This window comes from Plasmodium knowlesi (assembly GCF_000006355.2).
Source record: "Plasmodium knowlesi strain H genome assembly, chromosome: 11".
Classification (NCBI taxonomy): Eukaryota; Apicomplexa; class Aconoidasida; order Haemosporida; family Plasmodiidae; genus Plasmodium; species Plasmodium knowlesi.
The window spans coordinates 385,716-407,305 of NC_011912.2; the positions used below are offsets into that span (position 1 = coordinate 385,716).

Genomic DNA, 21,590 nt, shown 5'->3' on the forward strand with positions numbered 1-21,590 from the left:
CAGGGTAGAGGGTCAAAAATAAACAAAAAACAGAACAAACAAATGAACAGACCAACGAACGAACGAACGAACGAACGAACGAACGAACAAACAAATAGACAAATAGATAGACAAGTAGATACGACGCGGCAGAGCCCCCCCGGGGAGGCGCCTAATAGTTGTAGCTGGCCGCGTCACGCCACAGGACGAGCAAGTCCACGAAGGCATCGCGCTCCTTCTGCGTCTTCGTCTTAATGGGCAACTCTAGCCCTTCTGGGAAGTCCTCCGTGGGAGGTCCATAGATACACACCGTTACCTTCGCATTGACTTTTCTTGGCTCCCTCTTGTTAGCCCCCTTCAGCAAAGGATGCGTTAAACCCTTAGATATGTTCTTAATACGTACAACAGAAATTTTAAATATGTGCTCCGCGTCATCTCCAACGATCCATTCTAATGTAGCAAGATCTTGACTGGCCTTCCACTTAAATGGCTTCCTTACATCGCTGTTGTGATATATTTTGTGCACTCCTCCCTTACGTAATGCGTCTTTTATGTTTGAGGACAGGTCATGTACTCCATTGACATATGGATCCTTATCAAATTCGGATAAACTGAAATCGAATATTAGGATCGTGTTCTTGAATGCATCCAGAGGATCCTCTGCAGAATTCATTGCTTCCAAGGTGAGCTCAACTTTCTGTATGATCGGCTTGTCTTCCTTCTTGTTACTCATCTTCGAGACGGAAGACTTGAACGATTTTATAATATCCCTAGATATAGTCATGTCGTACACCTCAGCCGAATACATAGCAATGTTATCAATACATATGGATAACAACTGCATGATTACACCATCCCCTCCAAAGTTATTTAAATTTTCTCTTGTTAAAGTATCAAATCCAGATGCAGTCATGGATATAATTCCCAAATTATGGTATGCAAAATAGGCTAAGAGTCCTAGAGACACCTTCTGCAATCTCAGCTGCTTCAGATGGTTGTTATCATTTGCGCAAGTCAATACGGATTGAATAATCGTGTCGATCATTTCCTTATCCATACTAATGTTATACCAACCACCCAACTTTGCATTATACAATTCTTCTTCCTCTTCAGGATATTCATTCGTAACACCTTCAACATTTTGAGTGTAGTAAAGAATGCACAGTAACACACGTAACGCTTCCAGCATAACGATGGATTTCTTCACAGAATTGCATATCAAATTCGCTATGGAAGGAACACCACCAGAGTTGCAAAATTCATACGCCAATTCCTCCGACTGGATTAAACGCCTTATACATCTCAACGACGATACTACCAATTCGGTGATCTCAAATTCCTCCGTCTCGGCTTCAATACAACTAATTAAAATACCAAACGTGTCGGACTTCACCAACAAAGGTAAGCTAGATTCAATTTTGCACTGATTGCTCAACAGGTGAATGGCCAAAGTTAATAAACTGATATCATAATCGTATAGCTGTATAACATTTATGGTTGTAGCTATGCCATCATTTTCGGCAAACATTTTGGCATTATCATTGTGCCTACAGAGGGAGCACAAAATGTCTAACAGAAAAAATATGACCTTTGTGTTCTCTCTATTCTGCTTCAAAACGTTTAACACGGGAATTAACGTTACGCCAAAATTCTTCATGTTTCTCTCCTCATTTTCCATAACTAAATTAGATAAGGTACGCAAACCTGTTTCCAACTCAGCATCTGGAAAAGACTCATTCAGCTTGTTCAACCAGGATTCGTACGATATTTCGATCTGTGCGTCTAGGAAATATCGCACGTTTGCTGTATATAGAGATAAATTCGAAATGGCCTTAAACAAACTTTCAATACACCTCACTGCATTCTTGTTGTCACTTCCATCATAGCTTCTTAAACATTGAACCAATTCAGCCGGAGCGCCATTCGTTCCGTAAGTTCGCTTCATATCCTCATTTCGAAATAGAATATTGCACAGCAAAACAGATGCACCATTCGTTACGTCAAAATTGGATCGATATTCTCTCAATATTCTTACATTCAACTCGGGACCCTTCAACGCACAGAAGATTTTCGAATTCCCTTTATGGTCTATGCACATGTTGGCTAGCGCTAAACAGCAGTTGGTAATGGTCGGCTCCATTTTCTCCACATTCAACGATCTCAGCAACAAATTCACACATGCATCTATTCCCTTGATCTCTCCAATCTGCGTTTTTATCTCCTTCACCACGGATAAACTTCCTATCAGGAAGAGAACATCTGGATATATAATCTTGTCCGTTTCGACATTGTTAATAATCCCAGTTAATCGTACCAACACATCTGCTTTTAACAACATTTCGACATGCGCATCGGATACAATTTTCCGCATAGCTCGGAATACATGGCGAAGCAACGAAACAGAATAATCCCCATGATCGTACTGGTTCCATATTTCTATCAAATGGTTAACTGCATTCGTTCGGTCGTACACATTTCTATTATGTGCTGTCCTATCTATTAGTAGAACACGATTGATGAGAAAGTCTTCCTTATCTTCCTTCTCAAGCGTTTTCTCCATACAAAGATCACCAACTGATTTACTAATCACATTGGCATAATCCTTTATTTCCTTAATTACATGTTCCAGGCCTATTGGGTTCTTCGTAAGGGCACACAAAGCACGACACGAATAATGTTTCACGTTTTCATTTGCTTGTTTGATCAACGAGTGGAAAGCACTGGTGTGAAATCCTTTCTTCACTAGCTCTTTCACATTATCACTATTCTCGCAAAATATTTCAATTGCCATGTAACCGTATGAATTGTCCGTTCCAGCTTCCGTCGTCGGTAAGAGATTGTCTTTATTGTACACCTTCAATCTCTCCATTACATAATTCATATCCTCTTCCAACGACGCGTCAACCAGAACGTTAATCTCTATCGATTTCAATTTCAACTCTGTCAACAAGTCGTATATATCTTTACACGTTTTTTCCTTGGGCATATCATCATTTATGGCAGTACGTACATTGCTGATCCTCATTTTTATGTTATCCACATATTCTTCTCCTAATTCCTTTTTCTTCCCTTCTAGGTTAATCTCCAACTCTTCCAACAGTTTGTACATCTCATTATTGTTTGCGATTTGTCGTCCTATCCCTTCCTTTACGACCAATTTTTCCAACGTTTGAAGAAAACTCTCTGCTGTGGCGTTATCATTTACCAAATTATCATGATTGCTCTGGACAATGGATGGTAAAGCAGAGGTTACTATCTTCAGCGAGGTCGAAGAGTCACATGTGGCTATCTCACTCAGTGCTTCTAAAATGGCTACATTCACTTCTTCACATGGCTCATATTCCATTAGGCGAGCTAAATTGTTCAAAGCTTCCGTCTTATCCGTCGGCCTGATGTGCGTAAATAACCCAGTAGATGCAGAATCCCTCAACAAATTTGCATATGCTTTGATAATTTCTACACGATCTTGCTGTGTGTAATTTGACAAATTCTCCTCCGATACTAGAGTACTAATTTTCTTAAAGGTTTCCGAGGCTACCTTCTCGTCTAACAAGCTGGACACAACCATGGTGTCTACAAAATTGATAAATTCCACTGTTCTCTCTTTGCTAGAACCCAAATTTAACAACATCCCGCAGGACTCTATAATACGTGCATTGTCCATGTCATTTACATACCCAGAAGCGCTAGACGTTTCTGCAATAGCACCCAATAATTTTATACCCGGCACGAATACACAATCGTTCGTTCTGTTTAAATTCATGATGGATAGCGTTTGATCTACTATATTTCCCATGGAACCATTCCATCTCATATACAACAACTTCGCACCCTCTTCATCCTTAGCCACCTGTTCGAGCAGTTCAAATATGCCTTGCACAGCGTACGGTTTATTTTTGTACTCGTCCAGAATTTCATACGTGTTGTCCAGTATGGGGCCTAACTTATCCAACACAAGTTGCTTCGTGTACGGATTTAACACACATCCTGCTAAAACACTATACACAGGAGATACAAATTTACTGTTGGCTAAGCCAACCTTGTTCGCAATCATGTCTGTGTACTGATTTAACACCCCTGAAGAGGCAACTGCCCATGCGCCCAGTTGATCCTCATGATCATACTTCACACGATCTACTAACCTCTTTGTCACCAATGCAATATTCGCTTGCACAGACGCATTATCCAACTGTGAAGTCAAATATCCATTCAACTGTTGCAATGTTGCCTCTGTATACTCCAAAGCGTCTAAGGGGTTTTCCAAGGGGGCCCTCAAAAACATCTCTAACTTACTGCTCAGGTTGTCTATTTTCTGCACCGCATCCTTGTCACTAGATTTAACATTCAATATCAATTTCATTAATTTCTTTACCTGTTCATCAGCTCCCATGTAGGAAAATAAAACTCCTCCCAACCTAGAAATATTTTCATTCTCACTGTGTATCATGGTAACATCCGAAATGACATCCACCGCACCCAATTCTCTCAGCTTCATCTTATCATTACTATCGCACAGCTTGATCAGAACGGTGAGTATATCCTCAGCCGTCAATTCGTCATTTTTATTTTTGTCCAATGTTTCTAGCAATATCTTTATAGCAGTATATTGATCTATCTTCATCTTCTCTTGAATATTTATATGGTCTGCTATGATGGCCAAACATTTCGCGCTGTCCTGAACGATGGGCAAATCTGCTTGGTACTCTCCCATAATCTTAAACAGGTTATCCACAATTGGAGTCATGCTAGCTATATTTGTTATTATCTGCTCATCTTCCGTTTTTAGAAGCTCGTACAAAGCCTTTATAGCATTTCCCCTCGAGTTCTTATACTTCTCCGAATTACCTATCAGGTCTACAATCAACGCTATGAGCTTGTCATATTCCGGGTGCTTAATCAACTGATTCACACGCTTTTCGCTCGTACACATGCAAGCTAAACATGCAAACGTGTTCTTAATGACAGGGTCCGATTCGGAAAAGTAGTTAATTCCTGTACATAGCTTCTTAACCAAGCCTTTGTTAAATCCTATATCCGCATTGGTAATGTCATGCTTCAGGAGCAAACTTAAAGACTCCAATGTATTCGAAGCAGCCTCTTCCGTGTAATCATTTCCAGGTAACTCCAAAAGATTGTATCCTTCCATCAGTGCCGAAGTCATATCGCTCTTCGTCAAATGCACTAATCCAATTCTTGTCTGAGATATGTTCGTGCACGCATGTGCAATTTCTGATATCGTCGCATCATACAAGCTGTGCCCCACAATGCTGTAATCCTTATTTACCGTCGATTTGTAAATAGTCGGATTATTCTTTAACCACTGAATCATATGGTTAAGATGTTCCCCTACGTTGCAACGAGAAGATATCTTACTCGCTTCTGCGTTTAGTAACAACTCGTTAAGAGAAATCAAATATTCATGCAATTTGATGAGATCATTTTCTGTCATGGCATCATTGCACAGTTTTAAAAGATCTTCAATTTCTTTGGTTAGAGAGTCTAAAGGCATTAACATTGCCAACAGAGGGGCACACGTCGTCTTCAGCTTAGCATTCTTCTCATGCGTCCTCAGCGAGTTCTGAAGTGGAACCAATGCGTTCGCTTTCCTTATAGAGTCGATCGATTCAGGGCTAATTTTTAATATATTTCCCAATACGCTAAATCCAATTATCTGTACATCCACGTACATGGGTACCTTATGGATATAGTTAACAATTTGCTTCACATAACCCTTGTTAACCAAGACATCCGCCCCAATAAGATTGCTACTGAGGAGTATGTTGTTTATCGCTGCAAGTAGATTTGTCTGAGTCACGCGAGACTCTGAATACTTCTTCATCAGCTTGAATATGCTATCTAAACTGGATTCTACAATTTCCTTATTATTTATTTTATTAATTTCGGTCAAATAGTTTATACACTCCGAGGCCGTAATCAAAATGTTGTCGTCTGGTTCTTCAATCTCTGCAAGTCTCTTCACTTGAGAAATACACATCACATCAACTATCGACCCTATCACCTCGTGAATTGTATTTTCCGCATCTAGCTTCAATATTTTGATCGTCTTCAACGCTGCTTTGATTAACTTGGGTTGTTCATTAAAACGTGGGGATTCTATCCATACCTTCATGCCGTTATATATAGAACTATCAGCTCCCTTGGATTCTAGTATACTTTTTAAAGATTGTATTCGAGACAATCCTGAAATTGCAGCCAACGTTTTGTATGCAGCTTCCGGATTGGATTGAGCCAAATTTATAATCGACTCCAAATTAGATATATGCCTTTGACAATCACTTTCCGTCGCTAACTTCTCCATAATTTTCGTTCCCTCTTGAATGATCACTTCCTTCGTTTCATTTTCGAGCATAACAGTCAACACCGCATCGACTACCTGTTGATTACTCAAATAGCTCAAAGCGTCCGAAGCTGTCAACATCTTGTTTATCAATTTTAGCCCAATTTCCGATATGGTACTATCATTGCTGACAGCTGATAATGCATTGGCAATTCCTGTCACCCCTCCATACTGATGAATAGGTTCCACTGTCGTTATATAATCGGATAATCTGAAATAGGCCGTAAAACAATTTAAAAGGTACTTCGTTTCGTTCAAGTGATACTGGATACAGGTGGACAAAATTTCTATAGCTTGATTGTTTACCATTTGTTCGTGAAATTCGTTAATCATCGAAGCGGACGCTATACACGACATACTCGCTTTGGCTAACTCAATGGACTCCAAAGACGCGTACAATATTGGGAATAAGGACGCGAACAATGAGTAGTTATTTATTTCTTTCACATAGTTAGATCGAGACACGAATGGAATTAGTGCATTACACACAGCACTTGCGCAATCGGCGTCATTTGGAAAGTAGGATAACGCGGTACAAAGCGTTGCAATGCCTCCATACTCATACACTATAACAGCATGAGGAGGATTATTTGAAATCCTTCCTAACATTCTAGACGCTCCAGCTACTAATCTAGATATTTTCTCAGGATTACTTTCATACTGTTGTAATCCACTATTAATTAATTCAACAAGCACAGGAATTCCTCCAGATTCTACCACCTTATCTGTTATAGAAGAGATATACGAAAGAGAACTCAGTAACTCCAACGCTGAGTCCTGTTCTTTTGATCCCTGCTTTGATGTTTTTAAAATGTTCAAACAATTAGTTAGTTGTTCTGGACCGACAGCACATTTCATAGCATCACTTCCTTTGGAAACAATTCTTGGGTACGACTTAAATTTGTCTAATATTACAACGGACTTCTCAATTATAGTAGGAACTACATAGCCATTTGAGGACAAATTTTTAATGGCGTCAAATACACCCTCAACAATTTCAGCCGTATCATCATTTACTGCCTGTAATGATAGGCAATGGTCTATTAATTTATGGTGTGCTCCCTCTGTATTTAAAATCTTTGCACCCGAAGCTGATTTAGCCGCAACGGACAGTGCTGACACGATTATATTTCCCAATTTCACATTATATGCGTTTGACGTAAACACATTTAGTAAAGCAACACCGAGATCTCCTCCCTCTATTTGAACATTTGAATCATTCATGTTCTGAATAAACAACATACAATTTTTTAATGTATCCTGATCTGAGGGTACGGTTTTGATAATTTCCACTACGGCGTTCACACCACCATCTGTAATTAACTTTTGTAATGCATCCGTGTCTTTTTCTGAGGAGCAATAATCCGACATGGCACACAGCACTCTACTTGAGCAAAAAAGAATATCATCATCATCCTTGTAATTAATTACTGCGTTCTTTATGGACTCCACGGCACCTCTATCCAACGCATCAAATGCATTTTCTTTGTACGTTTTTGAGGTAGGGTTACAAAAATCGGATAGCGATCTTAAACCAAACATTAACATACGTTTAAAGTTTTGATGCTGCATTATGGAAGTCACAGCGGTACTCACCCCGGGGTCACTCCCCCTTCTCACTAAAAAAAGGAAAAAAATTAACATGTACAATCAGAGGGTATGTAACTGTATAACATTCTCACATGTGTGAGGTAATCGAAGGGGAAACTCCCCCCCCCCCCTTAGCCTAATTCAACTTGTGTATATCATTTCACAATCCTATTTGTTACACGAAAATGGTACAGAATATTTTTTTCACAAAGGGGAGTATTATAAAATACGGTAGGAAGAAGAACAACAATGGAACACACACATTTCACCAGAATGTACAGAAGGGTTTTCTTCTCATCAGGGGGGCGGGGGTGCATACCCAAGTGTAGGTTTCTTTAAAAAACACACAACTTTGGCTTTTTTTCCTCTTACCTTGTGTTCTCGCCATTTCCGATAATATAACGTGTTAATAGAAATTGTTTGTTTGTACGTATCTATACTGGGGGCTGGACACAATCGAATGTGCGAATGTGTACGTGTGTTTAAATAATTCTACGATGAATGTGCATATATTTAGGAAGCTCAGGTTTGTCTTGGATATGTGCTCTCAAAAGGATCATTAAATTGTGACGAAGAAAGTGCTTATATCTATTACAGTTTTGCGTTTAAAATTCAACGGAAAGAGAAGTAGTTCCAATTAATAAGAACCATTCTTAAAACAAGAGCAAATAGTTGGAACTAAAAGTACAATTGCCCATGCAACAGATTAATCCTTATGTGTTAACATGACTGAAAGTACATAGAAGGGGAAAAACGAGAAAAACACCAATTCGTGGGTAAAACTTTTGCATAAATGGGGTCACTAGCAAGTTAGCCTTTTATACCTTGCTTAGTGTATCTACGTATTTGCGCACATACACGCCTGTATAGAAACAAGAACATATGTGTACGTGCGTGTACACACCTATGTAAATGTAAGACGGAAATATAACACCAGTTAAAACGGTATGGTTTGCCGGCAAACCAGAAAAACGCCGTACGAAAAAGAAAGAATAAATACATGCATATGCATCAGGGCGAAAACAAAAAAAGGAAAAAACACGAAAAAAGCAGAACAAATGAATAGTTTAAGCAAACGAACAGGTTAAACAAACGAACAGGTTAAGCAGACGAACAGGTTAAACAAACGAACAGGTTAAGCAGACGAACAGGTTAAACAAACGAACAGTTTAAACAAACGAATAGGATAAACAAACAAAGATGGGAAGAACAATTCATAAAGAAATGCAAAACAAAAAAAAAAAAAAAAAAATGTCATATTAAAGTAATTGCTAAAATGTTTTGTTTATTTATTTTTATTATTTTTTTTATTTTTTGGTGTGCATTTACATTCCAATGACGTATGAACAAAAGGTCTTTTTTTTTTTTTTTTTTTTTTTTTTTTTATTTACAAATTATCCTCATAAAAATGGCTGTAATTAGTGCGCTCATATTTACTTGTTCATATTTGTTATCTAATTTTACCTGAATATGTACATGCAATTTTTGAAAGAAACATCTTTCAATTTTTTTTTTTTTTTTTTTTCAGAATTATTCCAGCCAAAACACATTTTTACACACATAAGACAATAAAAAAAAAAAAAAAAAAAAAAAATCCCTGCCACGATTTCATTTTTTACGTTAACGATTCAGTTTATTGCTACATTTAGCGCCAGGAATGGACGAGGTAATTTGTTTTCCGCGGAACAAAATTTTCAAAAAGTGAAAACGTCCAAGTGTTCAAACGCCCCAATGTGAAAGTAAAATTGGTAGAAACGTCTAACAATTAAAGAATTAACTTTTTTGCATATTTTGTTTCCATTCTTTTTTGTAAAAAATGAATTTCCTCTGGGGGAAATTCTACTGTACTGTTGTGCAACTGGAAATGGTGCTGTAACGAAAAATGGCTGTTCAGACAAAAAAAAAAAAAAAAAATGAACACAACGTAATGGGGTAGAATGTAGTGTACATTTAACATATAAAGAACGTGCGTACTACACCATAAGGTAACGTATAAATTGGCAAACATAAAATGCAAAAAACATGGAATTTACCGCGTGGGCAAAATAGAACCATTGTCAAAATTTTAAATCATTTAAAGTAGTTCAGTGGAAAGTAAAATGTAAACTTTTACACTTAATCCATTTCTGTACGCGTAATGCCAACTATTTTTCAATTTATAAAAGAAAAAAAAAAAAAAAGAAAAAGTAAAAAAATGGTGTTGCCTTATTCATCATCGTCGAGTTCTGGGGGGGATTCCACTTCATAAATCCAATACCTTAAAAAAAAAAAAAAAAAAAATGAAAGAAAATGTTGTAAAATTGAACGTTTGAGAGAATAAATGTGCATGGGCGTACACGTGTGCATCTGTGGGTGCTCACATATGTTTACGCGTACTCACATATGCCCACACACACAATGATAAAAACAAATGCGACATGCTTCCTTTAGTATACGCATATGTGTGTGCACCGGTGTCTAGTGGCAGTGGAACACATCGCTCGAAATGAACACCGCTCGTATCAAGAAGGGAAATAAACGGTGGACATGAGCACATAGGCAAAGTAAAAAGAACAGAAGAAAACGGAACAAAATGAAACAGAACGAAACAACACAATGTGATTCATCAGTGGGCACCTTATCCGCGTGAATAAATCGCATGTGCAATAATAGCAACGCATGGTCTTAGTACAAAATGTCACACGCTACAGTGCTTGCTCAAGTAAGACACTCCCCCTTTTTACACATTTCGTGTTTCATGTGCTCTTTGTTCTTACCACTGGCGCCCTATAACCTTCACAGTCATGGTTGTGTGGACTATCTCATCTAACATGTACAACATGGTAAAACACGGAATTGCGATGCTAAAAATGATAAGCGTTGGGATCCAGAAAAACAGAAATTCAACTTTTAAAACCATATTGTAGTTTCCCCACACATTTAATCTTGTTCTAGACCAAAAAGGAATATTCTTTTGGCTTACATTAAATAAATATTCCATCGGCTTGGTTTCTTCTCCCTTAATCATTTTTTGCCCATTCACAATTACTATGTTTTGTTTTGGTGTGTGTAACCAATAATCGTCCCAGTGAAAGCTGTCAAAATCATATTCTGGTTTCCTTACACCATCTTCATCTAGATGGTCTCGAGGATTTCCATGATGGTGCTCCACATGATGGTACAATCCCTTGGTGTGCTCTTCATGGCCGTGTCCATGGCCCTTAGCCTCGTTCGCTTTGCTACTGGATGCATTCTTTTTTCCCGTCGCGAATTCTTTACTTTTGAACGGAATGAATCCCACGAACTGAGGTCTTATAAGACTATGTTTCTGTGTACCTGTGAAGTGGTATACATTTCTTAAGCCGTTACATAACTTGTAATTTAACTTGAACATTTTAAAAAAAGGAGGAGAAAACGCTAAATGCTTGTAGGTGGTTGGCTGCTTATACAAAATTACAACGTAGGAATAATATTTTTACACAAAAAAAAAAAAAAAAATGGCCCTCCCAGTGTTTTTAATTCCTTCTTAAGCGCTATGCGGAGTGGTCCAATTAAAAAAACGTAAAAAAGAAAAACATCTTTATGCGATCACAAAAGCGAGATACTCTTTCACACGATTTGAAGGTTACCCCCTGTGTTACTGAAAATGTACGCAAATTTGCGCAAAAACATTTGTTCACATATACAGTGAAGTGAAAATTGTTCGCTTACCCATCTAGCTAATTATTTGCTAATCTCTGTTCACCAATTTTCTTAACTTATTCGTTTTATATTCCTATGTTACGCATCGCATAACGAAATGCTACTTTTTTAAAATGAATCTTACTTTTCAAAATTTTTGATACATACACTTGCAATTATTATATATATATATTTTTTTTTTCCTTACACCTTTTCCCAAATTTTTTTCGGTACATGTTTTTGCGCTTTCTCCTTTGTACGTTATGTGATCAGGAAAAGAATAAAAGAAAAAAAAAAAAAAAAAAAAGTTTTGTAATATTCGGGGTGCCTTCTCATATGAGTGCGTTTCATTTCAAACGCAAACGTGAGAGGAAGCGTCATTTTAATGGCGCAGCCACACAACGACTAGGCTATTTTTCCCCTCATTTTGATCATTGCGGAGACGAAACGGCAAAGCGTATTTTACAAAGGAGTAATTAATTTAGGAGTTCCAAGTAGCATTAACATTTCGAGGCAACGTAAATGTAGAGCGGTATTATAATGCATACACACGTAATACGTGTATACACTTCCATGCGCGCACGAACATACGAAGTATTGGCAAACACTACGGCCAATATTCCACTGCGTTTTCCTCCCTCTGAACAATCGCACAGAGTATTCCTATCCCCCCCCCTTGTGCTTGCCTTTTCCGTCCGAAGAATTAATCTTAATTTGGAGGGAAACTCACCCGGAATGTTACAAAATTGAGGGCCAAAACGGAGGGCAAAATAGAACACGTTGTCGTTACTCCCTTTCCAACCTTCCTCCTCTATGTAGCTTTGCAAATTTTACGAAAAGTGAAGAGAAATACATTCATTGTGTGCGGATCCAATAAGGGGGGGATGTGGGCTGCTCGTCCACGTGGCGTAAATGTGTGACTGACCGTGAGAGGCAACCTCCAAGTCGCCATTCACTTTGTCATCCAAAGGATGGCCCTATCTGCCCAAATGTAATTAGTGCGACAAACTGTCCAAACTTCGAACGAAATTTAAAATTAAAAGGAAAAGGCAGAGGAACTTGCGAACTGGATGAACTCGAAAAACGCCTTGTAAGGGCAAAGAAAAAAAAAAAAAAAATGCACACATGCGCACTGAATAATGTTTCCATCGTCAGTGACATCACGTAGCAATACTACCTCGGAATAATTTTTCGTATCCCGTTATCTCATAGTTTACACTGCTTTTACGACAGTTGGGTTGTTCTTCCCCTGTGGTATAGCCACCTTTACAAAATCGCCTTCTTCAAACAAACCGAACGTTTTTGTACGTGCTTACCCATGTCCAAGGCAAAAATGGTAGCGGGCACTATGAAAAAACTTTCTTGTCTGGCCATAAGAAAATACAACTGTCTTGTAAAGCCGTGCTGGTGTACAAGTCCATCCCTGACTCACGGCAATGTCAGTCCAGGTACGTTTTCCTATAACTCGTTAAAAATTTTTTGCAAGAGGCACTTTACTTATGAGAAGAATGATGTAACGCTAGATTGGGAGGATGCAGATGACATAGCAGACTTACTTTTGGAGGAATACAAAAATGTAGACCCATTAACGTTGCGATTTGAGGAGTTAGAAAACATGGTAATGGACACCGTTGTGAAGAAAAACAAAAAGAAGTTAAGCGGCAGGTGTAATGAAGGCGCTCTGGAAAATATTCAAATGAATTGGCTGGAAAAATATAATGAGGAGGATAGTTAAAAACCCACCTTTTGAAATTTTTTTTTTTTTTTTTTTTTTTTTTTTTTTTTTTTTTTTTTTTGTTCGTCATCTTTTCGTCTTATCGTGTCTCCCCTTTTTAAAACGACATTTAACGACAATTAAAAGCATTTAATAACATTTAGCAACATTTTTCAGTTAACTTGCAGTGCGCATAAATTCACGCAAAAGCGTGTGCACACACATGGGGGAGGGGGGCAAGTTACCAACACAGGGTACTCACCACTCCGCGATGTTACAAGTACATATATATGCATACGTATCTTCGCTAACTTTACAACGTGCAACATGTTATGGAACAGGTGCAATTTTATTTTCCCCCCCCCCAAGCACACTTTTCTGCACTTCATTTTTTCTAACGGCGAAAAATTTTTTTTTCCCTCAAAAAAAAAATTTCCGTTAATTGATAGGCAACAATTTGATAAACCATGATCGTGCACAACTTGGAATTTACTCCAGTTGTATAGCTTTTCAAAATTGACTCTGTGTAAAATGCCCACATTTTTAAAAATGGAAAAATTGTATCAACATTTTTGAGTGAATCAATACGTGGCTCTTTAAGCGGACGCGAAGAATAACGTCTTTTCTATTTATTTATTTTATTTATTTTGTTCATCCTATTTTTCTGTCTTTTTGTAAAAACAGAGAAATGCAAACGAGGGTTTCATCCTTTCACGCTATCATTTTGGGAATAACAAATTGCGAATTAGGAATTCGCAAACTGTCTGATTTCTCATGAATATTACTCCCCTGCCTCCGCCGGAATTTTTCCAACCAGTTGGAACATTGAGGAATTCATGGAAACAACGACGAAAGGTGGATGCAACCATGTCATGCAAAATGATGAAAATAAGCAGGTGATTCAGTTGTTCATGTTCCTTAATTATTCATGGAAGTTTTTTCTTCATTTTCTTTCCCCTCTTTTATTACTTTTCCTGAATTTTATATAAAATTAAAAATTTGCCTCCGCGTACAGGAATATCTTGACTTTTCCGACGACTTTGTCTTCTGCTCGACTTGCCACAATTTCTCGCCGGTAATGCAAACGGGCACACACGAACATACCGATGGGCGTACCTACTTGCGTACGTTGCTCATAACTTAACATCACCTTATGATCACCCACATCTGCCGTCCACTATATACCTCCCCCATCCGCAGTACCACAAAGAGGGATACCTAGAAAAAAAATGTTCAAATTCCTGGTGCGGATATTCGAAAAGATGGTTCCTTCTGAAAAACAAAAAGTTATATTACTTCAAAAGCAAAGAAAGCATGAGGCCATCAGGCGTCCTCGATCTAGAACTCATCCACATGGACATTAACGTAAACGAAAAGTATTCCTTCCTTGCGCTCTACGAAACATATGTACATATCTCTCATTTGTAACTTAAATAAGGGCGTAAATGACAAGAAATGGATAAAGGAAATAATGCATACAGAGGAAATAGTCGAAAAGTTACTCACAAAATGGACCTATATATAGTTGCATCGATTCATCACAAATGACGAGAACATCCCGTACATATTGCTTTAATCATATCCCTGTTTATTTTTTTTTTCTCCTCAACTTTACAGTACGAACACGGGATAAAAAGGAAACGAAGTGGCGAAGACTGCTTTCTGTGTAACGCTAGAGAAAGAGTCCATGGGGGGGCGGGGGGAGGAGCCTCCTGAAAAGACAATGTCACACTTTCAATGTGTCATAACAACACTCATGCATGTATGTACGTCTACAGGACCATCTAACTAATTTCACACCTCTTTTCTTTTTTTTTTTTTTTTTTTTTTTGCGCTCACAGACTGCATCGAATCGAGGATGTACAAAAACGGCAGCAAAAATGAGTCCCTCCTAATTCTAACCCCCAGGAATACAGGACTCAGATTTTATTTAAGGGTAGGTTTGGTACAAAAGAAGGAACCCCACTCTGCGGAAATGTACATGCATATACATTTCTTTTTCCATATGCAACGTTTCCAACGTTATTTTCCCCTCAGGGTGATGACGCGGAAATATACGAGTGGTATAACTTACTAAACAGCTCCATGAAGAATAATAAAATTACAAGTCAACCGAATTTTATTTTTTCGGAAAGTAATTTTTGGAAAATCGACAGAATATCGGTTGATGTATTCGAGTCCATTGCAGACACTGGCGACATAGTCTTATTCAGGTGATTACCTGGGAGGAAAGAGGAAAAATTTTAATTAATTCGCAGACTCAGCGTGCATCACATTCTTCCTTTATTACTTCCGTTTTTCTTCCAACGAACAGGTCAAAAGTGGTTTCCGCGAAGCTCCAGAGGATTATAACGAGGGGCGAATATGATCACATCGGTATGATACTCAGGAATGACAAAAACGGCATTTTTCTCCTGGAGGCCTTATCCAACATGGTAACAACGCTCTCATGTGTAGATCTACGTGGGTCACTACACCAATGTGATAGGATACCCCAATAAAACCACGATTTAGGCACAACATGCTGCATTCACACCTTTGCTAAATCTGTGCGTGCTCCATAGGGAATCATCCTAACGCCGTGGGAGCTTTTTAGAAAGAACCGATGGAACGAGGCCTACACCAGGTTTGTTTATTTCACTCTTATCAATGAATTTGCGCAAAGGAGTTATTTCAAAAACGGTCAAATATAACACGCCTACATGTACCTCTACCTTTGCGTGCATGTACACACACGCACATGTATTTACTTCCGAATTTTTTTTTTTTTTTGTAGAATTGCTCTAAGACGCCTAACCTGGGACAACTCTGAACAAAATCTTAAAAAGTTGCTGGATTTTCTAAAAAACACCATAGGAAAAAAATATAACCTGAAGATTATTAATTTTCTGGCCTCCAAAAGTGGTGCGTCCTATTTGTGCATGTAGCGGCGCAGTCCAAACATATGTATACATATATACATATATATACGTATATATATGTATATATATGTACGAATCGGTCTAACCATTCGTACGGATCATTTTGTACATTCCGATGGGTTTATCCTTTTGCCTATGTTTATTTTTATGCTTATACATTTCTTCTTTCCATTTTTCTACCATATCCCCACCGTCGCAGATGATGCAGGCTATTTCTGCTCCGAATTAATAGGAGAATGCTGGAAGGTGAACATTTAAAAAAAAAAGGCACACTGTCTCCAGCCTCGCATGGACAACTTAATTTGGGCATTTATTTTCATTCATGTTTGTGTGCACATGAAGTTATCATGCTTCTCCTTCCCTGGCGACCACACAGATAATGGGTGTCATTCCTACAAACACGACATGCTCTTATATCTGGCCGAGTAAGTTACCAGTACATGTGATGCACCATGCGTATTCACACATCTTATATTGATTACGTGATGTAGTACCTCAATTAATGAACAGTATGGAAATATGTACACAGTTCTAATGGAGGGAATTCATTACTCCCCTTAAAAAATTTGTAAATAAAAAAGGGAAGCCCTCTTTTAAAGGAAAACACCATATATCAGCGAGGAAAAATGAACCCTCCCCCGTGTAGGCAATTTTTCCGAAAAGTTCGAAGAGAAAATGAAGTTGCAGGAAGGTTGTCAGCTAAATAATGAGCTATGCATAGACTTCACCCTGTAAATATTTTGACGAGAACATCCCAATAATTGGCCTTTCCGGAGGGGGACTCACTCAATCTTCCACTTTTTCCCATTTCTGGCATACCACTATTTCGTGCATCTCTATGTCGCTTAAGGTGGGTATTTGCGTAGGCACGTACCAAGTATGTGTCCACAAATATAGGTTTATCATTTCTTCTTCTTTTTTTTTTTTTTTTTTTTTTAATTTTCCTTCACGTATCCCACTTTTTAATCCGCGCGTGTGTGCAATAACGTCTTTTTCGTAAAAGCATGATTTTCTGCTACACAGTGTAGCAGCATTGGGCAAGGGAGAAAAAAAAAAAAAAAATGCATATATATATGTATATGCTTCACCATTAAAAAAAGGATGTGCTAGAGTTATTGTAACACAGGAGTACCACATAAACTTTCCAAAAAGGAAAAAAAAAAAAAAAAAAAAAAAAAAAAACACTTACCGAGTTAGTTAAGCGCAAATTATAGTTTATTACCTTTATGTGGGGAAAAAAAAAAAAAACTGTCTACATTCCTGTCTAGCCTCTCCCAATTCCTTTTTCACCTTTTCAAGAGAGAAAAGGAAAAGTGCAAAAATAGCAATGTTACCTATCTACATAAAACTCCCACTCCACATCACACACTTGGTTACCACACATTGTTGCGTCAGCCACATAGAAGGAAGATTCAAATAACTCAGTCACATGATAAATCTGGGCAGGAATACCGAAGCGGTCCCAAAGACATATTGCACCTGCAGACGAAAAGAATACAGCAGGGAAGTGGTAAAATCGTAAAATAGAGAATAACGGAAAGGAACGAACAACTGAAGAAGAGGAAAGATGGTCTCGGGGGTCAGGGTTTCAGACGAATGCATCTACGAATTTAACAAGTTGAAAGTGAAGCACCTGCACAAGTACATATTTTTTAGAATTGAAAATTATGAGGAAATCATTGTAGATGTATTGCAGCAGGATTCAGACTTGACATCCTTCGAGGATATTATAATGGACATCAGAAACAACTTGAAATCGACGGAATGTAGATACATTATCGCGGGTGAGTATGCAGAAGTGAATACATGGATGCTCCCCATTTGCAAATCCACCCGCGCGCCTTACTGTGCATTGCTAATTAGGGCAACTACGTGATAAGGTTACCATCACTGTTACACCTTTTTTATTTCCCCCTTTTTTCCACCCTTACAGATATGCCTATCTACACCCCTGAGGGCGTATTGAGGAACAGAATTTACTTCATTTTTTGGTCCCCCGATTCGGCCAAGGCGAAGGAGAAAATGCTCTACGCCTCATCCAAAGAATCACTTGTTCAAAAAATTAATGGCATTTTCAAAAGTCTAGAGATAACATGTGACATTGAAGAATTCGAGGAGGAGTTGCGAGCTATTATCTTAAACAACTGAATGGACTCATTGACGTATAACTACATATTTAAATACAAAATGATCAGTGGTGCGACAGTGAGGGAATCCCACATAGCATTGTGAAAGGTTGATTTGTCATTTAAAAAAAAAAAAAAAAAAAAAAAAAAAAGTGTTCAATTATCCACAAGGAAAATTGTAATAACGATGGTGGTGATCACCATTATATTAAGCGTGCTCGTGAGTACTGGCGCATCATCCACTATGCACACGGTTCCTTATAAGTTATCACGAAACGGGTCCTCGTGAAGGAGAACATGTGGGAGATTATATCTACACACGTTGGATCCTATGTGGGGCTGCTTGTTTCCTTCCCATTTTAGTTAATCAAAAATATATTTTCTACGAAAGGTGAAAAAAAAAAAAAAATAAAATAAAAACAGCGCGCTGCATTTTTTTTTTTTTTTCTAGAGAAAATGCGCATTACTTGCACAGTTGCCCCAAGCGAAGTTACCATCGTGGTGTAGGACGTGGTCCTCAAGTTTTTTTTTGTGCATTCCTCTTTTAGACTTTTTATCCAGTAGACTCTGTTCCATTTTATGCTTCACATTCATTGCGATGGATTCTAGCATCTGTAAAGATGGGGAGGAGGTGTAGTCGTGCAAGGGTACAGCGGTGCAGAAATTAGTAGTAAAGACTACAGCGCAGGGGGCCTTTTTTTTCCGGGTGTCTATCCAGATAAGAACGGAACTATACGTAACTCTAAATCCGTGCCCATAAAAAGGGGCATTTCAATAAGTAGAGAAGCCAACATGCATCCATTCATGGCGACTCTCCCTCATTTTCTTCTCTTCATTACGCAAGAAAATCCCGGCAAAAAAAAAGGCAGATATTTGCTAAACTTTATGCCCTTAATTTTATGGATTCGGATCAGTATGTATATGAACTGGAGGGCCATGAATACTCTGCAAAAAAAAAAAAAAAAAAAAAAAAAAAAATGGAACAAGTGAAAAATGGGAGATGTACGAAATTGTTAGGAGCGACGGGTTGAACAGATTTGACAGCTGATGTTCCTCCCCCCCCTCACGTACAAATTCAGGGAAAAGCTGAAAATGGTGGAGGCCAACAGACGCCCATTAGTCCCACTAAACGTGCTGACGACGTAAGAGAATATTCCTACACATGTAAGAAGCAGATTCATATTATGAATGTACATGCTTTGGTTCCAATGCAAGTGCACAGATAGGTTGGCACATGTATCTTCCTTTCTCTCGCAAGCATACGCTCATTTGTTTGCAAAGCTTAACCGCAAAAGGATAAGACGGACACACAACTGAAGGTTATGACGTTGGCTTCAAGTAGGAAACGGGCAGAAGTTCCATTTGACGAGGATAACATACAAACGATGAAATGGTAAAATAAATATACATGTGTATGGTGTACATGTGTGACCGTAGACCCAGACGCGGGATTCCCACGTAAATTAGCCCAGTATGACAGACTGGAGCGTAAACGTTGTACTGGCATCCCTTTATGTTACTTAAAAATAGCCCAGTGCTGAGTGGATTCCACTTATGTGCTAAAAAAAAAAAAAAAAAAAAAAAAAAAAAAAAAACACACAAACGCAAACTTGTACCTTCTACCATGCGATGGTAAATCTGAAAGAAGATGAAATGCACAAATTGGTTAACCTGCATTCCCTTTTTGGTCATTTAAGAACAAATGCGTGGAGTCTATAAAAAAAAAAAAAAAAAAAAAAAAAAAATAATAAATAAATAACCAATAATGATAATGAAACTCCCTTCCATGTTGCCACTGCATAGACACGCATCATCCCTTCACACCCTGCGCAGAATCAAATTACTTTGAAAAATGGTTGAGGAAAATAAAAAGGTTAATACTTGCGCTATTATAATAACTAGCCAAAGTCCTGCGATGCGTTAGGGCGGAAATGGTAAGAACGTGTGGAAAAGCCAAAATTGTGTGCGTGTTGACATGGATAAATTGTTGAATCCCCGCACTTTTTCAAACTACATGGAAAAGAAACGAACCAGATGTAAGGCAAAATAATTTGTACACACTTGAACTTCTTAAATTATCGGCGAAGAATGTGCTCTGCGGAAAGGGATGTAAGGGGTGAAGGGGGTTCTCCAAATGGGGCATTTGAACATATCGGGGGGAAATGCCACTTGGACAGAGACCCTTTTCGGTGGCGGTTCATAGGGAGGAAGACAATTTCATGGAAACCCACCCATTTTATGCCAGCCTTACCATCAAAAGACTTATGACCACCAAGATAGACCCAACTAGGATGAGCGTAATCGAGGCATTTTCAATACAACTTTGCAGAGAACTCATATCATCTTTTTTTTTCTTTTCAATTTTGTTTTCATACTTGGGGGTGGAGTTATAGAACAAATAATTTAGCATCATCGTGTACTTCACAAATTGGACAGTGGAGGAAAGCAATTGAAAAAGGAAAAAAAAAAAAAAAATAGGAAAACAAAATTGGAAATAGGCACAATAAGGCAAGGTTTTGATTCTCCTTAACAATTGAAAAACTCCTTTGTAGAAACAACCTTTTAACAAGAGCGCGCAACAGAAAGGATCCGATGATATGAAATTAGACAATGCGAAGAAGGGGAAATTTTGGCAAAGCGTGAAATTTAGCACATGGACAATCCGGCCACGGGTAAAAGTAATTTGGAAAAAAAAAAAAAAAAAACTTGCGCCTGCTACGCAATGTACGTATCTAAAGATACCACATGTGTACATACATTTGCGTGAGCAACCTACACAGGAAGGAGGTACCCCATTTAATTACCCCCCAAATGAATAACTTCCCATGAAGTTATCTTACGGGTTTATCCGCCAAAATGGGAGAGCGCGAAAAAGGGCTTATAAAAAGGATACGATATTCACTTACCAATTTGAGGTCAAGAAGTCCGCTTAATCATGTGAATCATATAGCCAAGCTTGGACAAAAAAAAAAAAAAAAAAAAAAAAAAATCCAACATAATAAAATTCGGTAAGTCCAAACGGTCAAACATATTGGTACCTATGTGCACATAAATGGACATGCCTATGTGTCCACTTGGAATTCTCAAAAAAGTGCGCGTCAACTCACAATGGCCTTCTTAACAGGCACTTGTAAGGGATTTCCTTGAATCGCCTCCGTGAAATGCACCCGAAGGGTTGTAAAAAGTAAATAAAATGTTAATCAAAATTAATATCCACCTAGCACGTGTGTTTACGATGTGCT

At 38.2% G+C, this 21,590-nt stretch overlaps 6 protein-coding genes across 6 annotated transcripts; 3 read left to right on the forward strand and 3 right to left on the reverse strand.

Moving 5' to 3' along the window:
- Positions 1 to 151: 151 nt before the first annotated feature.
- On the reverse strand, positions 152 to 8,315 carry PKNH_1109500 (uncharacterized protein; the record flags this gene model as incomplete). Its single annotated transcript, XM_002261235.2, has 2 exons — positions 152 to 7,956; positions 8,300 to 8,315. The coding sequence occupies 2 exons, from the start codon at positions 8,313 to 8,315 to the stop codon at positions 152 to 154; spliced, it is 7,821 nt and encodes a 2,606-aa protein (XP_002261271.2).
- Positions 8,316 to 10,132: 1,817 nt separating this feature from the next.
- Positions 10,133 to 11,300, reverse strand: PKNH_1109600 (cytochrome c oxidase subunit 2A, putative; the record flags this gene model as incomplete). The annotated part of the gene is made up of 2 exons (XM_002261236.1): positions 10,133 to 10,184; positions 10,684 to 11,300. 2 exons carry the CDS (start codon positions 11,298 to 11,300, stop codon positions 10,133 to 10,135), a joined length of 669 nt encoding a protein of 222 aa, XP_002261272.1.
- Positions 11,301 to 12,905: 1,605 nt separating this feature from the next.
- On the forward strand, positions 12,906 to 13,322 carry PKNH_1109700 (Fe-S assembly protein IscX, putative; the record flags this gene model as incomplete). Its single annotated transcript, XM_002261237.2, has 1 exon — positions 12,906 to 13,322. One exon carries the CDS (start codon positions 12,906 to 12,908, stop codon positions 13,320 to 13,322), a length of 417 nt encoding a protein of 138 aa, XP_002261273.2.
- Positions 13,323 to 14,137: 815 nt separating this feature from the next.
- PKNH_1109800 (PH domain-containing protein, putative) lies at positions 14,138 to 16,957 on the forward strand (the record flags this gene model as incomplete). Its single annotated transcript, XM_039114124.1, has 12 exons — positions 14,138 to 14,197; positions 14,317 to 14,376; positions 14,502 to 14,666; positions 14,919 to 14,967; positions 15,143 to 15,237; positions 15,339 to 15,514; positions 15,616 to 15,736; positions 15,866 to 15,927; positions 16,078 to 16,205; positions 16,422 to 16,468; positions 16,599 to 16,647; positions 16,869 to 16,957. The coding sequence occupies 12 exons, from the start codon at positions 14,138 to 14,140 to the stop codon at positions 16,955 to 16,957; spliced, it is 1,101 nt and encodes a 366-aa protein (XP_038969744.1).
- Positions 16,958 to 17,789: 832 nt separating this feature from the next.
- PKNH_1109900 (actin-depolymerizing factor 2, putative) lies at positions 17,790 to 18,370 on the forward strand (the record flags this gene model as incomplete). The annotated part of the gene is made up of 2 exons (XM_002261239.1): positions 17,790 to 18,006; positions 18,156 to 18,370. The coding sequence occupies 2 exons, from the start codon at positions 17,790 to 17,792 to the stop codon at positions 18,368 to 18,370; spliced, it is 432 nt and encodes a 143-aa protein (XP_002261275.1).
- Positions 18,371 to 18,707: 337 nt separating this feature from the next.
- On the reverse strand, positions 18,708 to 20,761 carry PKNH_1110000 (conserved Plasmodium protein, unknown function; the record flags this gene model as incomplete). Its single annotated transcript, XM_002261240.1, has 10 exons — positions 18,708 to 18,730; positions 18,843 to 18,960; positions 19,188 to 19,293; positions 19,420 to 19,504; positions 19,636 to 19,680; positions 19,869 to 19,907; positions 20,020 to 20,061; positions 20,193 to 20,258; positions 20,380 to 20,443; positions 20,600 to 20,761. The coding sequence occupies 10 exons, from the start codon at positions 20,759 to 20,761 to the stop codon at positions 18,708 to 18,710; spliced, it is 750 nt and encodes a 249-aa protein (XP_002261276.1).
- Positions 20,762 to 21,590: the final 829 nt, after the last annotated feature.